Source organism: Bombus huntii, chromosome 9 (assembly GCF_024542735.1).
Source record: "Bombus huntii isolate Logan2020A chromosome 9, iyBomHunt1.1, whole genome shotgun sequence".
NCBI lineage: Eukaryota > Metazoa > Arthropoda > Insecta > Hymenoptera > Apidae > Bombus > Bombus huntii.
In genome coordinates, this window is record NC_066246.1 from 2,478,961 (window position 1) to 2,493,181 (window position 14,221).

The 14,221-nt window shown below is 40.2% G+C and overlaps 1 protein-coding gene across 4 annotated transcripts in view; it reads left to right on the top strand.

Annotated features, from left to right (window-relative positions):
• LOC126869188 (protein stum) overlaps positions 1 to 14,221 on the top strand; it is a 37,683-nt gene that overhangs the window by 14,595 nt on the left and 8,867 nt on the right. For all 4 annotated transcript variants that reach the window (XM_050625412.1, XM_050625410.1, XM_050625411.1 and 1 more), the window contains 4 exons: positions 12,776 to 13,027; positions 13,213 to 13,429; positions 13,671 to 13,797; positions 13,908 to 14,102. In XM_050625412.1, coding sequence (XP_050481369.1) covers positions 12,776 to 13,027; positions 13,213 to 13,429; positions 13,671 to 13,797; positions 13,908 to 14,102 — 791 coding nt within the window. The remainder of the gene's footprint in view (positions 1 to 12,775; positions 13,028 to 13,212; positions 13,430 to 13,670; positions 13,798 to 13,907; positions 14,103 to 14,221) is intronic.

Here is a 14,221-nt window from a genome sequence, read left to right on the forward strand (position 1 = left end):
TTCTGTATAAATTTTTAGATTTCTTTCAAATTCTATCGATGTAATCACCACAGTCGGCTACCATTACAGCGTTAACGAAATTTCAAAATGTGCCGTACATCAGACACGATATATTCGTCAAAGTTTTCTGCAAGTATTCGAATACTTTCACGAGTCGCTGTATTTCGCGAGGATCTACGATGTTTCTTTCATTTTTAAGAAGTTTAGTCATTTTTTAGACAGACCGTGTGTATGCTCCAGGTGTTGCAGCAACACGAAAACGAGGCATCATTCTCAATTAAAGGAATCGCGTTTCGTGATGAGCAACGAAAAGAATCGCCAGCGGCTTCCGGCAGCAGAGTTACGAGTTACCCTAAAATGCTGGTTCGTGAAATCGTGCTCGAGCTTAGCGATACGCGCATCGAAATCCATTTTTCCATGAAATTGACCCGCGAGATCTCTCATTATCAATTTCGAGGCGTCGCCGTGTAGCTAATGAAGCGAAAAGTAGGAAGACTTATCCGCAAATATCTGCGTTTATGAAGTAGCAGCGCTTCATTAAGGCCAGGTAATCGCGAGCAAGATCACGAAACGGTTACATTACTGCGCAGTTATTTATTGTTACGTTTTCCAGCACGTAGTTACCCTTAGAGTCCACCCCTGACTGTGCGTTTCCCTAAGCGAAAATTAATTGTTCTATATAAATGCCGGAGGAATATAGGTTAAGCCTAGTAAACGATTCGAGGAGGTGCGAAGATCGTGTGTTTATTTAATTAATTTACTCTAAACACTGAATAATTATTAATCTTGAAGTATCGATTTAACGTTCAAATTGTTCACCGTTCTTATTCTAACGACTGCACGATCATAATCGAAGGCTTTGCAGCAATAAAAGAGACAGTACGAATATTTAAATTGTATTTATTGCAAGAAAACGGCAGGTACAAGTTTTATATTCAAAAGCGTGAGGGGTTTATAGCCGACTATGAATTCATAGCAAAAAAGTCATAGCAAAATTCATAGTTTCAAAAAGTGACTTGATTTCGGTTGATTTCGACTTGGTGTTTGTTAGTTTATCTCCTTCGATCGATGATAAAGTTTGGAAATCTTTGATCGTGGAAGAACAAGATAGAAATCTTTAAAATCTTTATACTTTCAGCGTACGAAATACTTTTCCATATATGCTGGATAAAACGATGAAAAATATTATCCACTGGAGAGTTAAGAAAGTATGAAAAATATGATGGCGGAGGTTGGCGGTTAAACGGGCGCGATTGAATTGTTCTACAACTGGTGTTTCCTAGCGAACATCATAGACAAGAGGGTCGTGCGGAAAACTTGGCCCATCGTAAGATCCACGGAGTTCCTTCACCCCGGCTAGTTATAAAGCACCACCCTTTCCAGTGGTCGATGCAACCAAGCTGGGTTTATCGATCCCATGGAGATTTACATCGCCACGGCCTGGCTCAAGGGAATTATAAATCAGAATTTCGAATCGCCTCGTTATACGAGCGTTGCTAATTAACTCGAATCGGTAGCGGTAGGAGGAAAGAACGAGGGAGGGGGAAAAAAAGAGAACGTCGAAAGCACGAGACTGTTAGACCGTGTCCATCATTCACGCCTCTGAACCATGATTCTTCCATTTTTTTTCCTCGTTCGATAAACTGCTTTTTGCACCGTGTCCGTTTATTAAAATTAATTGAAATTAATAGAGAAAAAACGAACAACCATTCCGAATTTGATTCGACCGTTTTCTTCCTTAATTAAGTACATTATGTAAATTTTCGAGCACAGTTGTTCAAACAGTTTATACGAATATGTATATACCTTTTAATATTTTGCTTTAATATTAAATGTATTGCAACAACCGTTTCTTTTCTTTTTTTTCGTATTATGAAACTTACATTAAGTTGCAGCTAAAGCGTGACAAAACTGTATAACTGGCAATGTCATAACTAAGAAAGAACGCAACGTTTTACATTGATTTTACACTATACAGTCTTACGAGTAACACTAAATAAAACGTTACATCGTTGCGTATAGGACCTTCAAACTTCACGAACGCTTTCACGCGAAACATAAAACGTACATATATTCTATCGAAATACCAAAGTATTTTCGTTGACCTCCATTACGCTTCACGCGTATATTCTACATCATTGGAAAATGATAGCCATATCGAAATATCGTCGATCGTTAGCTCCGATTAATTCATCATTTTCCTAACTTTCGCGCGTATTCATAAAGCCCGGAGTAGCTCGTTAGTCAAGCGATTACAACGAGATTACATTCTTTTTAAGCGGCAGGCCACACGCGGAGCGTTCCGTAATCGTTTCGCGAGATTTTCTTACACTGGGCCACGTTCAAAGTGACTCAGAGAACCGCAATAGCGTGACGATGCTGCGTATAGTCGCGAACGTATACTGAAAACGTCTTTACAAACATGATCGTAGCAGGTCAGCAATCGCGATGGATTCTCTCGTAAAACGTTCGAGACCAACGTGGAACGATTCCATTGAATAATTCATCCAGGATCTCGTCCGGGCGTGTAGCTTTATTCATCGAACTAATTCTCGAGAACTGTAAATTGGAATTTTCGAATGAAAGCCCCTGGCGACGCGATCGTTGTACCGTTATATACGTTATGTAGCTAGAAGTTGTAAAGTGTGTACAAGTATTTATTTCTTCTTTGATCGCTGATAAGCCATGGAAATTGTGTACGAAACGAAATTAACTTTTTCTAGTACGTCCGTAGGAAACTGTGACACTTCATATTTATGGAGATATGTATTACAAATGCGAACGTGTTACTCTGAACGTGTAATGGAAAACCCGAGGTGGAATTTAACGCGAAGCATAGTCAGTGCTGTAACGTTAATGGCGAGCTATTAATTTTGATTGCGAAGACAATCTTCCAACTATATTTAATCTTCCCTAATTCCTGTTTCGAACGAGCCACGCTCCACGCGAAAATAATTGCTCCCATCGTAACGACATTTAGCTCGATTAAGCGGCGTTTACATTAGGCAACATTTAATTATTCAACGTCGATCATGTAAATCAATCAGATTCTTTATTCATCCATTATTGTCAAATTGATCCGAGTAACAACCATAGTTGATCATCTACTAATCGTTTTACCATTTAAATCAAACGACATATTCGATTATCAATAGCCGAGGATAAAACGTTCACAAAATAAAGGAATATATCGAATAGCGTATTGCGTTCGACGCTTAAATATATTGCATGTAAAAGTACGCTTGTGAAAGAAAATGCGCATGAACTTTCATGCTTGTACGAGAAGATCATCGTACATGGCGATCTAAATCGATCCGAGTCGATTCGAGCCGATCTTTCTCTCTGCTTATCATTAACGAAATACCAAGAACTCGCTAAGAACTCTGAAAATAATCTTCGCCAAACGCTCGACGTGCACAATCGTCTCGTTCGAACAGGGAACAGCCTCGTTCGGGTTGAGCAAATATTATCACGTCTATTATTAGTCGATGGTCTGCTCGGTGAACGGGATTCCTCTAAAAACACGATTACACGTGCACACCATTTCCGGCCTGTTGAACGTGAATGCAAGCTAGTTGACGCGATCGATTCCATTTCGTTTTGTTGCACCAAATTCCATCGTATTGCGGCTTCTTCACCGTGGCTATCGTTAGCAGTGAAAAAGACGTAATTTCCATTCGTTTTTCCACGTCGATTTTACGTCGCGTGTCAACCGGTTGCTTGGCTATGGAGTGTCTCGATTCTTCGGGATCACCGAGATTCCACTGGTATGTTGGAGAGATTCTTTGTCGAACGTCGGGTCTCGAGAGACAAAATGTGCTTTCGACTGAGATGCACAAACACGCGACGTTTCTTCACGGAAAATTCTTCGAACGCTGGACCACGTCCGACAATTTCTCGCGATGCTCCAGCTTCTTTCAAAGGGTATATCTCTTCATCGAGAGAACGGTATTTGTGTTTGGTCGCGTACAATTAGCGCTTAGAATGCTAGTGCTTAGAATTTTCAGTATTTAAAATTTATTTTTGCATTTATCTACCATTTATCTTCGTTTAATATCTTCTTTAATGATTTTGAAACATACGAGAAACATTGAAATGCGATTTGGGGGAAGTTGAAGGAAAATCTGACGTAGTAGAATCGCGTAGAAATATTTCATTTACAGAGACACGAGTTTGCAACTTGCTTGATTCGATGCATAAGTCTGTTAATGAAATTTGTATTTGTTTAAACGAGCGACGGTAGATTTATGGTGGCGTATTACACGCGTGGATGCAGTTGGACAGCTGCGTGTTATTAAACGCCTTCGTTCTATGTTTCTTTTAAAATGCAAACTAATGCATCGTGCATATTGCAGTTAATCACTTGAGCGCGATAGTTCACGCGGCACTCAGAAGGGCAGTTCATTTCTACGGAAGGAAAGACGGAGATAAAACGAAAATGTGAACAATGTTTTACGCTTGACATTTCATATATTCAACGAAAAGGATCGATATTCTAGAATCTGCACGGAGATCGTTGTAAATAATACACGGGGTCTCTCAAATAACGCGTCACTTTTTTCTTCTAACGATATTACTTGCTATTTTCTCCATATAAACGTCCCTTTAAGAGAAAAATTACGACATGATAAAAACAAGGAAACTGTGACTCTCGATGAGTCTACGTCAAAGTTTTCTGCTATCCAAGCAATTGCACATGATTCACGTATCTGCAAATTTCAGTGACAATAACGCGTGCACGAGCCTACAGCCATTTCATTTAACCAGCTCCAAGCTATTTCCGCTTCCCAACCACCATTTTCTGACTCTCGTTTTTCTTTCATTCGACACACGCGTTTTATTCGATATTGGAAAATTAAAAATTATATTTTTCAACTTTCATATTACATCGAATAAGTGCAATTTACCTCAGACCAGACTTTACGCTATAATTTCACTAAACACCGAACGATAGACAAATCCAAAAGAAACCAAACAGTTACATTTTACAATTTCTATATAAACCAGATTCTACGCTATAATTTCATTTCCACCAAACACCCAAAAATATACAAAGTGGAAAGAAATCGCAGGAACAAACCTTTTTACTCCAAAAATTCTCCTATAAAAAAAAAAGTGATCATAAGATGATAAGAGTACATTAACGTTCATTTCTCTGTACTAATTTTTATCATCCCAAAAGTACACAAACTCAACAGAGATCACGACAAAATCTCTTTTCCTTCGCGAGCTCTTCAATACAAAACGAAGTTACACAGATCAATCTGAAAAAGAAACCATGCGAATTTCGATAGGTCGCGTGGAAACGTCGTGATTTGACGAACGATCTCGACTGCTCTCGCTATCTAACATTCGGTCACCTATATAATTTTTGATCGTCGTAGCGGATAATTTTTCTTTATCCACGAGACGTACGTGTATGTTAGCAGAACCAAAAATCGACGCGGACTACGCGGCTACGTGGATTGACCGACGAACGTTAAGCATCGCGTGCGGCCAAGGTCGAGCTCCAATTATACCTGTGTATTTCACTCACAGCTGCCACCCTCTTTGAATCCGTGTTTCTTCGTGCACACGGCTCCTCCATCCGGACGTTCGTCGCTCCAGCGACACGCATAGTTCGCGTCGTGATTTTTGGATCAGCTGGAAATAAGAGGAGACTGAAGGGTTGCGTGACAGGGAGATGAACTAGCCCTTCGTGTTTGGCCTACTTTCGCGCGACATTGACGTCAAACTGTTGGTCATTTATGATACCGTTTACCTGAACTCTATATTTGTTCACGTTCTTAATTGGTTTTTATAAACAGCTATTTTTGAACTGTTGTTAATTACAATAGAATGTTGTGTATGGTATAACGAGTTTGATAAAATTGGATGTTTAAGCGGCAGGTTTAAAGGGACAAAGGTTTTACACTGTTAACGTTGTATTATTGCCGTGACTATGTGTAGCTGTTGTATAGGGATGAATGGCACAATTTGTATCCCTGTAAATTGCCTCTATTTGATTTCCACTTGAATAACGCCTGTGGTATGTAATCTTGTTTGAAACGACCTTTATTGATCAATTAAATTTCGTTGTATTCTCGTGAAATTAGTCTGTTTAGATGAATAGAATCGTTAGGGATGATTTGTTCAACGAGGGCAAGAAAGATCGTTTATTGTACCGAATAATGATCGATTGTTAGTTTTCTATTTACAATTACTTAGACCGTCGTCGACGTAGATTCTTAAACTTTTTACTATTTCGGTATAAAACAGATATTCAAGATTATACGATTTCTATGTTCTAAAAGTTTCTAAATCGTTCTCACTCGATAGATATTTATTCCGAATATTTGTTTCGAAAGGGAATAATTTGGCGATGATAAATTGCCGATAAAAGTGTTATTCGCAATTCGACGTGAAGTTATTATAGCACAAAATATATTTCTAATTATCAGACATCGGCCGAAACTGATATAACTGCAACACACGTACATACATAATCGAGTAATTCTTTTCTATTTCATTTCTCTCACAAGCGGCAATTGCGAATTTAATTCCGAGAAGTCGCGTAATTTGACGAATTCGTCGATCACCTGCAGTTTCTTCCAATTTTTTATTTAAATAGTAAAACGTACTATTTCGTCGCTAATGTTCACGAGTGGTTTCGCATTCGAAGATCCGATTTCGCGTGAAAAATGAATGGAAACGAGCGGTCGGTACGCGAAACCGCACAGTCATCGATTGTTTACTCGAATTTGCAATGCGATTAGGTTTTAGCCCCTGTTTATGTTAATTCGCCTCGTTCCCACGTTGACTGTCGGTCACGTAACGTAAAATGAGCCACGGTACGTGTAATTTCACTGCTTTCTTTCTTACAGTACGCGTAAACGAATGTTCCAAAAAAGACGTCGCACCATAAAACCCCTACTTTTTTAAGTAAACCCTTAAGAAAAGTAAACCCTACTTTCTGACTTCGTTGGAAGTTTATTCGACTTTCCCATAGACTCGTCTATAGATTAGATTTCGACACAAAAGGTAAACTGTCGTTGGTCGACTAGAATTTTGTTAGGATGCCTTGAAAATAGAACAAAAATATCTATTTCGGAATGATTACGTTTTTTTTCTTAAATTGTTATATATTGTCTGATTATATTTTTCCGTGGATAGAAATTTAACTATGTAACACGAAAGAGTGTTCTTTCAGCTGTAAGCGAATGGAACATCAAAGACACGAACGTATTTCACAAACCTTAGAGAAATACTTATTTCTAAATTTCTATTCCTTTCCTTTTTTTAAGATCCAATTTCATTTACCAAGAGAAAGTCAAAGAAAGTCGCGGCCAATCTCTTTCTATTTCTGCTCTACGTTAATTAAGGAGGAACATCGAGTTGCATAACTGAAATACGTTATCTCGTTTCACCTGGTTCCTAACAGTTGCGCAAAGTTCACAAAGGAAAAGAGCAATTAAAGTGATACATCGCGGTCGTTTCGTTTTCTAATATATCACGAGGGTATCCCCTGTTTCCTTTCTATTCAATTTTGATGCTGTTTGTAACTCCTAGTCCGATTAACTGCGCTCGTGCTAGCGTAATCCGACTGGTTCGGTTAAGCAAACAATTAACGCGGAGAAAGCGCGCCTCTCGTCTTTGCGAAATTTTTAGAAACAGCTCGCACGTTGAATTACGCTTCTAACCTCATTGTGAATGCTACTTTCAACGAAACTTTTCATTTTTGATTCCTGTATTCCAACGATTTTTCTAATTTAATTGTTGAAAGTTATCGAGGCTGAAAATCCTCCTTAACGTAGACGTAAATTTCTTTATCTTAAAAATCAAACAAATGCGATTGAATTCTTGTGCTTCTGCGCGAAATTCAGAGCTACGAGAATGCACAGCATACATAATACGCAAAAAGATACAAAACGTGTGAATTAGCGTACTCCTCGTGACATTTACTGACATAAATCCTCGAGACATAAATTTCTATAAAAGCTTGCAGTCTACGAATGATATTGCGTTGGTATCAAAAGACAAAATTTCATTCCTAACTTTTACAGAAAATAGTCTAAAAGATTCTGAATTTATTCGGTCGCAAGAGAGTCGGTGAATCTGTTAAAAATTCTAGGACAAAGTACACGTAGGATTAACGGCCTAGTTTCCAGGACGAAACGATGGCGAATCGTTGGTTTTGTCGGGCGCCACCGACAATTCTCTGCTCGCGACCAAGTGAAAGTAATAACAAGGTAATCATGTCGCTGAAAGTTGCTCGGAGGGTTAATGACGTCCTGGTTCGCGTACTGTATAAACTTTTAACAGCACGATTTTGGCGGTTCCGTGTCGTAATCGCTATGTGAATCGCTGCGCGGCCACGGTACGAACTTTCTGGCCGGGGCTGTGCCAACTTTTAATGGTTTTGGTTAACGCGTTGCACATCGATGGTCCGACAACCGTGTTGCACGCGTTCCATCCGCGTTGTCAGCAAATTTTCAGACAGATGTAGCTAAAACGTCCGTGAACAGCTTTTATCGTAGTGGCTCTAATTGTGATACGCGTAATTAGCTTTCCGGGGCTGCACGTGAAAGCGAGTAAATCTTCTAACAATAAGAACGAAAACGATCGAATCTTTTTATGTAAAAATGTTAACGACAGAAATTGATGTGATGTTTCTTCCGCGAGAAATATATTCTTGTACGTATAAAATATCGTAGCTTGAACATACGAAAATCAGTGACTATAACAGATGGATTATGGCGAAGCTTAGTAATTTATTATGTAACGTGGCACAAAAATTTCTTACTTTGCGAATTTATTTTTGTTATTTTATCTTATCTGCTTTAATCTTACCTGTCTATCATTGTATTATTCCGACTTATCAGTACATTTTTGCAACAGCGTCAAATTACACATTTACTTTCTAGATTACAAACTACGAGCAAATGTTTCAACGAATCGTAACGTCTCTCTTCTCATCAATCGGTAGCTTTTACAAAAATATATTTTAGTTCTTCGATACGAGAACATTTACCATCGCTCTTTATCGGTTCTCACATCTGAGCCTTATAATCTCGCGATAACGTAGAACGTCAACACAACAGAGATACATCAAGCAAATTATTTTTCCGCGGTGCAACTTTTATTCAGACTAATCTCACAGATAATTTACATTTACTCCGCTTGTCGAGAGGTTTTATTTCGATTTGTTCGTCGCACGTAAATCGTCTTCTCCGTCTGTTGTGCAACTTTGTATTATGTTGTACAACGTTCAGCGTCTCCTACGAGGTTTTCGAAAAGGATTAGGAAAATCGAATGCACCCGTATTTCTATGGCGCCACGTGACCGAGTTTAGTACATCAGAACGCGCAGAATACAACGTTACATCAGATTTCGCATAATTCTCAGCACCGCATAATGATATGTTTTCTTACGTCACGGTTCCACAATTCGCTGTTTCGAAACATGGCTGTTATCGTTTGTGTTTTACGATCACGTAGGATTTTATTTTGGGATCGGCGATCGATCGTACAAAATTTCACGCTAAGAAAATGTTCTTTACATAAAAATTGTATTTCGCAAGTGTGATGTGCAGCCTCGACATAGTGTCGAACTAAGTGACGACACGTTTGACAGCATTTTGCAGACGTTTCGTCCGTCTCTCATTTTCCTAATTTAACCAGCTCGTTCTTCGATATCAAATTGAGAATACCCATTCGCGAAATTGCTATAAGAGACGAATTCAGAGGAGAACAGCAACGTAGAAACTTTTTTAACGATACGAGAAATTCTGTTTTATTTCTTGGATTCTTTTCTGCCGGTGTTAAAAAGTCTTCGAATTGATCTTAACCGAACTTTTTAAAGGAGAAAGTTCGCGTCCGATCCCTCAGGGTCTGCCGAGTAAAACTAAAGTTCGCACGCACATTTCGCAAGGGTAACTGGCGAGTGAAAATGGATGCAATTAAAAACTTGGCGCGATTGAAACTTTCGTCACGGATCTACCACGTCTTGCGTTACCACGTGTTCATCGGTAATCGTAACACCGACATTTCGTAATTACGATCCTCCTTAATAGATCCATCTTCGTTTATGCGAAAGGAACAAAGTACAAGACAGTCGTTAAAAGAGCGGGGTTGATCGACGAAGAGGAAACAGATGGTCAAATGAAACAGCCAACTGCAAAGTAATAACTTCCTGAAGAAAGCGACGAATCATCTACATGAAGATCGATGATCGTCGAATTCTTTTGCACAAAATGCGACATAAACAGGAAAAGGGGCTGAATCGTCAAATGTACGAAATCGGATGAAAAAGTCAAACTCACATATCCATCAGAAAATAATACATTTCCAAAGAAAACGATGAAACGAACCTAAACGATCGACGTTCCTCGAAGCCAAAGAAATCTAAACAACGAAACAAACCGTAAAGGAGAAAGGGAAAGAGAGCCACAAATAATCGAGTCACGAGAGCGCCATGCGAATAAGAAGAAAAGAGGAAATCCCCGTGGAAAGGAGGGAGGAGGAAGGTGGTCGCGTGGGCGCCTTGAAAAAAAAAAAACGGCGATGTTAAGGTAAAGAACTTCGGCGTGGCCGGTATCGATTTCGCGGTCAACCGAAGCAAGTCGCCCTGTGGCTGGTCTCCTGTACGTGTAAGTAATGCGGTGTCGGTGGCGAAGGAGAAAATCTTTGCGTGACCGGCTCGCTGGCCAGCAACGGCTCGGCGACCCTCTTTGCCTCGCCGCCCTTCGTCCTCCGAGGTCCGTCCAACCCCCGAAGACTGCGGCACCTGCAATCTTCGTGCGACACACGAGCCGAACCGCGATGCTCGTTCGCCGGCTTGAACCTCGTACAGAACTCGCTGTAGAATTTCTTCACGCGTACTCGTGTTCCTTTCGTATCGATCCACGAACCTCGAGATCATCCTCCGTTGTTATCTTCGTTCCCGTCTCGCCGTGAATTCGCCGCGTTTCCGCTCGGTTATCGATCACCGCATCGCCCTGTTGTACTTTAGACGGTCCAACGAAGAACGAGTAGAACTACGAACAGAGCAGGTAAGATATTTCTCTTTCGCGTACGTTCAACCTTTTGGTGATTGGCGAAGGGATTCGCAGATACTCGAAACAGACAAGGTACAAGTGGTAAGACGCGAGAATTTGACGCACGTTGTTCCGTCGGTGATCGATGGGACTCCTCGCGCAATATCCTGTTGCGTAGATTTATTGGAAGTGTGAATTCGTGGACGAGTGGCTTGGAAATCGATCGACGTTTGTATCGCTTTGTAGTGGAAATGGAGGAGGTTCGATTTCGAGGTTGATGCAGAGAGAGATGATTAATTGCGGAAGGTTCTGTGGAAAGACGTAGGCGAAATGGCAGTCAACGGATAGATAATTCATTAAATCGTACACACAGGATGTTTCTAATATTCTTTATGATGCCATTGACAGTCGTTGTTCTTTGATTCTTTTGTTTTCGGTCGATCGAATACAGTTTAGTTTTTGAGTGGTTGCAGAAATGTTATTGATAATTTCAGTTACTTTTGTGGCTCTTCGATTTTAAAAGTAGATTTCTCGAGAATAGATTTGCACGGAGGAAGAATCTTTACGTTAAAACGAATCGAATTTACGGAACGCTTCAATGTATGCGTGTCTCGTGCGCGGCGAACGTGTCTGACTAGCGCGGTATACATTCACTGGGAAACACTCGATGTCATCAGCACAGTGGAACACGCTCGCTCCAAATGTTGCCATTACAGGCTACAAATATAAATAATCAGACTGCGGACATTTCTGCATTTACAGGAAATCGAAGGGTGTACAAATATATGAAATATCCAAAGTAAATATTCGCTATAATATTTAGCGAGCAAATCTTTATTTAGGTTTGTCTACCGATATGAAATTGCATGAACATCCACGGATTGAACGGTATTATTAATAAATTCCTACGTCGTATAAAAAGAAGAAATGTGACAGAGTGCTAGTAGAAAATTGCACTCGCGTTAAATATTAACTGCCCTGGTATTAACTTAACGCTTACCAGATACTCAACCTTCCAATTCTAAAACCTACACGAGAAGAAGAAGCACAGTTTTTAAATATCATTTCAAACCATTTTAAATATCAACTAGCCTAATATCGACAAATCAATCAACCTCGGAAATCTTTCTGATCCTCAAACGCATAAAAAAAGAAGAACCAATATTTTCCACGATGTTGATCTTATATTAGATTGTCCGAAAAGTGTCTTTCTTTTACAGACCCGTCTTTTACAACGATGCATCTTTACGCAAACATGAAACCTAATCTGTCGAACGTTGTGATCTTTATTTTGATAGAACAAAATGGGATCACACGTAATTCGATAAAATAATATAAAACGGAAAATGTGCATCGATTGTTTCCTTATAAAACGAAAGAAACATTTCGGACGACCTGATATAATACACCACGTCGCTCGCAATGTCGACAAATCGCACAAAGTGCAGCCAAAGTCAAAGGAAACGAAAGCCTACTAATTCGAAAATCAAACAGCATTCGATCCCTCGTTCACCAATTCCATCCTGCGGAATCAACTTCACCTCGACCTACATTCAGCCTCTCGCGAGTATCCTTGAGGAATACGACGGCTGCCAGGTGGAAAGTAGCGCCGGTCTCGTTCGTTTGATCGCGTCACGATCCATCGACGCCTGTCATTCTCTTCTTAATCGACGCCGAAGGCCCCTTTATCGCGCTGAATCGATCGAACAGCCGTTTTTAATAATGCTAACAGCACGGGGCGCGGCTGCCTTTCGATTACAGGGTACTGGCAGCAGCGAACGGCGTTGGCGAACGTGCCCCTGACAGGCTTCTTACGCGCTGGAAGAGGTCCCTGAGTCGTTGCTGCGAGTGTTGCCCAAGAATGAGGTGCTTGGCGTGTCGTACGGACCCCAAGGGTCTTACCTGGCCCGGAAACCACGCCAGGAGCACTACGTTGGTGAACAGGAACGAGCAACCCCTGGCAAGGGACAATGTGCCTGCTGGCTGCTGGCCTAAATTCAAGAACAGATGCAGGTACGAGAGTTATGGTCTGTTTTTTTATCGTTTTGGATATTCTTCAGGGAGATTCTTTACATCAAATTGAATTGTAGAATGTATTAGAAGCAGAACTATCAGAGCGATCAAGACGATTGTTGAATTATTAAATTCAATTTGATTATCGAATTATCAAATTGTGATATTTGTCTTGCTTGTATTAGATGCAAACGACTGAAGGAAATGAAATGTTGCTCAAAAAGATCGAGGGTGGCGCCGGCCGAGGCTACAGTCTGCTGTCCTCCGGAAAGAAGATTCGGCGCTATTTGCCGTCGTTTGTTCGGCAACTGCAAATGCAAGCGGAACGCTGATGCAGAACACGCAAGAAACATACGTGCCAAGCACAGTCTTACCAGCGTAGCACCGCCCCCGTTATCGGAGGTAACGCACGAATGAAAAATAAAACAGCAGGGAGTAACCGGAAGATTTAAATTTAAAATTCAGAATTTTAATAAACGATATTGGACTCTTAAGTATGAAATTTACAATTTTAATAAGAGATATTAAATTCTAAACTTGTACATTTTAATACGAGATATTAAATCCTTAAATTTTAAATTCTAATCGAAATTGAAATATCGATGTCGTCTGACAATTTTCTTTTCTTTTTATCCAACGATAGGAACCAAAAGCTAAAATACCGGATGTCCTGGTAGAGCACAATTCCCTGATGCGTGGCGCTATTCCTTGTCTGCCAGTTCCTCTTGCTTGGTTTTGTCTCGTGTGGAACGTTCTACTGCCTGGCTCTGGTAAATAATATCTTACCGGTTAAAAGAAAAAAAAAAAAAAAAAAGAAGAAAAAAGAAGAACAATAAAATTTCTAAATAAAACAATAAAATGGAAAAACGTTGTATTTCAGGCACGGTATGGAGTGGGATTTTCAATTTGTGCGCCGGGCAACCGAGATTTTCAGCGGTGGCTGGAGTGAAGTCGAGACTAGGCGCGTTCGTTGTGAACCTGATGGTCGGGGTGGGTCAATTATTCACCGTTTTATTCTGCCTAGTTGGGTGGGGCTGGAGCATTTGGTGGGGCGTCACTTTGGTCCGTTTAGCGAGTAAGTAATATTAACCATCGATCCAAAATCAACTGAATCGTTCCGTGGTAGATAAACCAAGGAATTTCGTGTTCTCTTAATGAGTCATAATTCAGTCGTGGAAAAAATATGATGTCCAC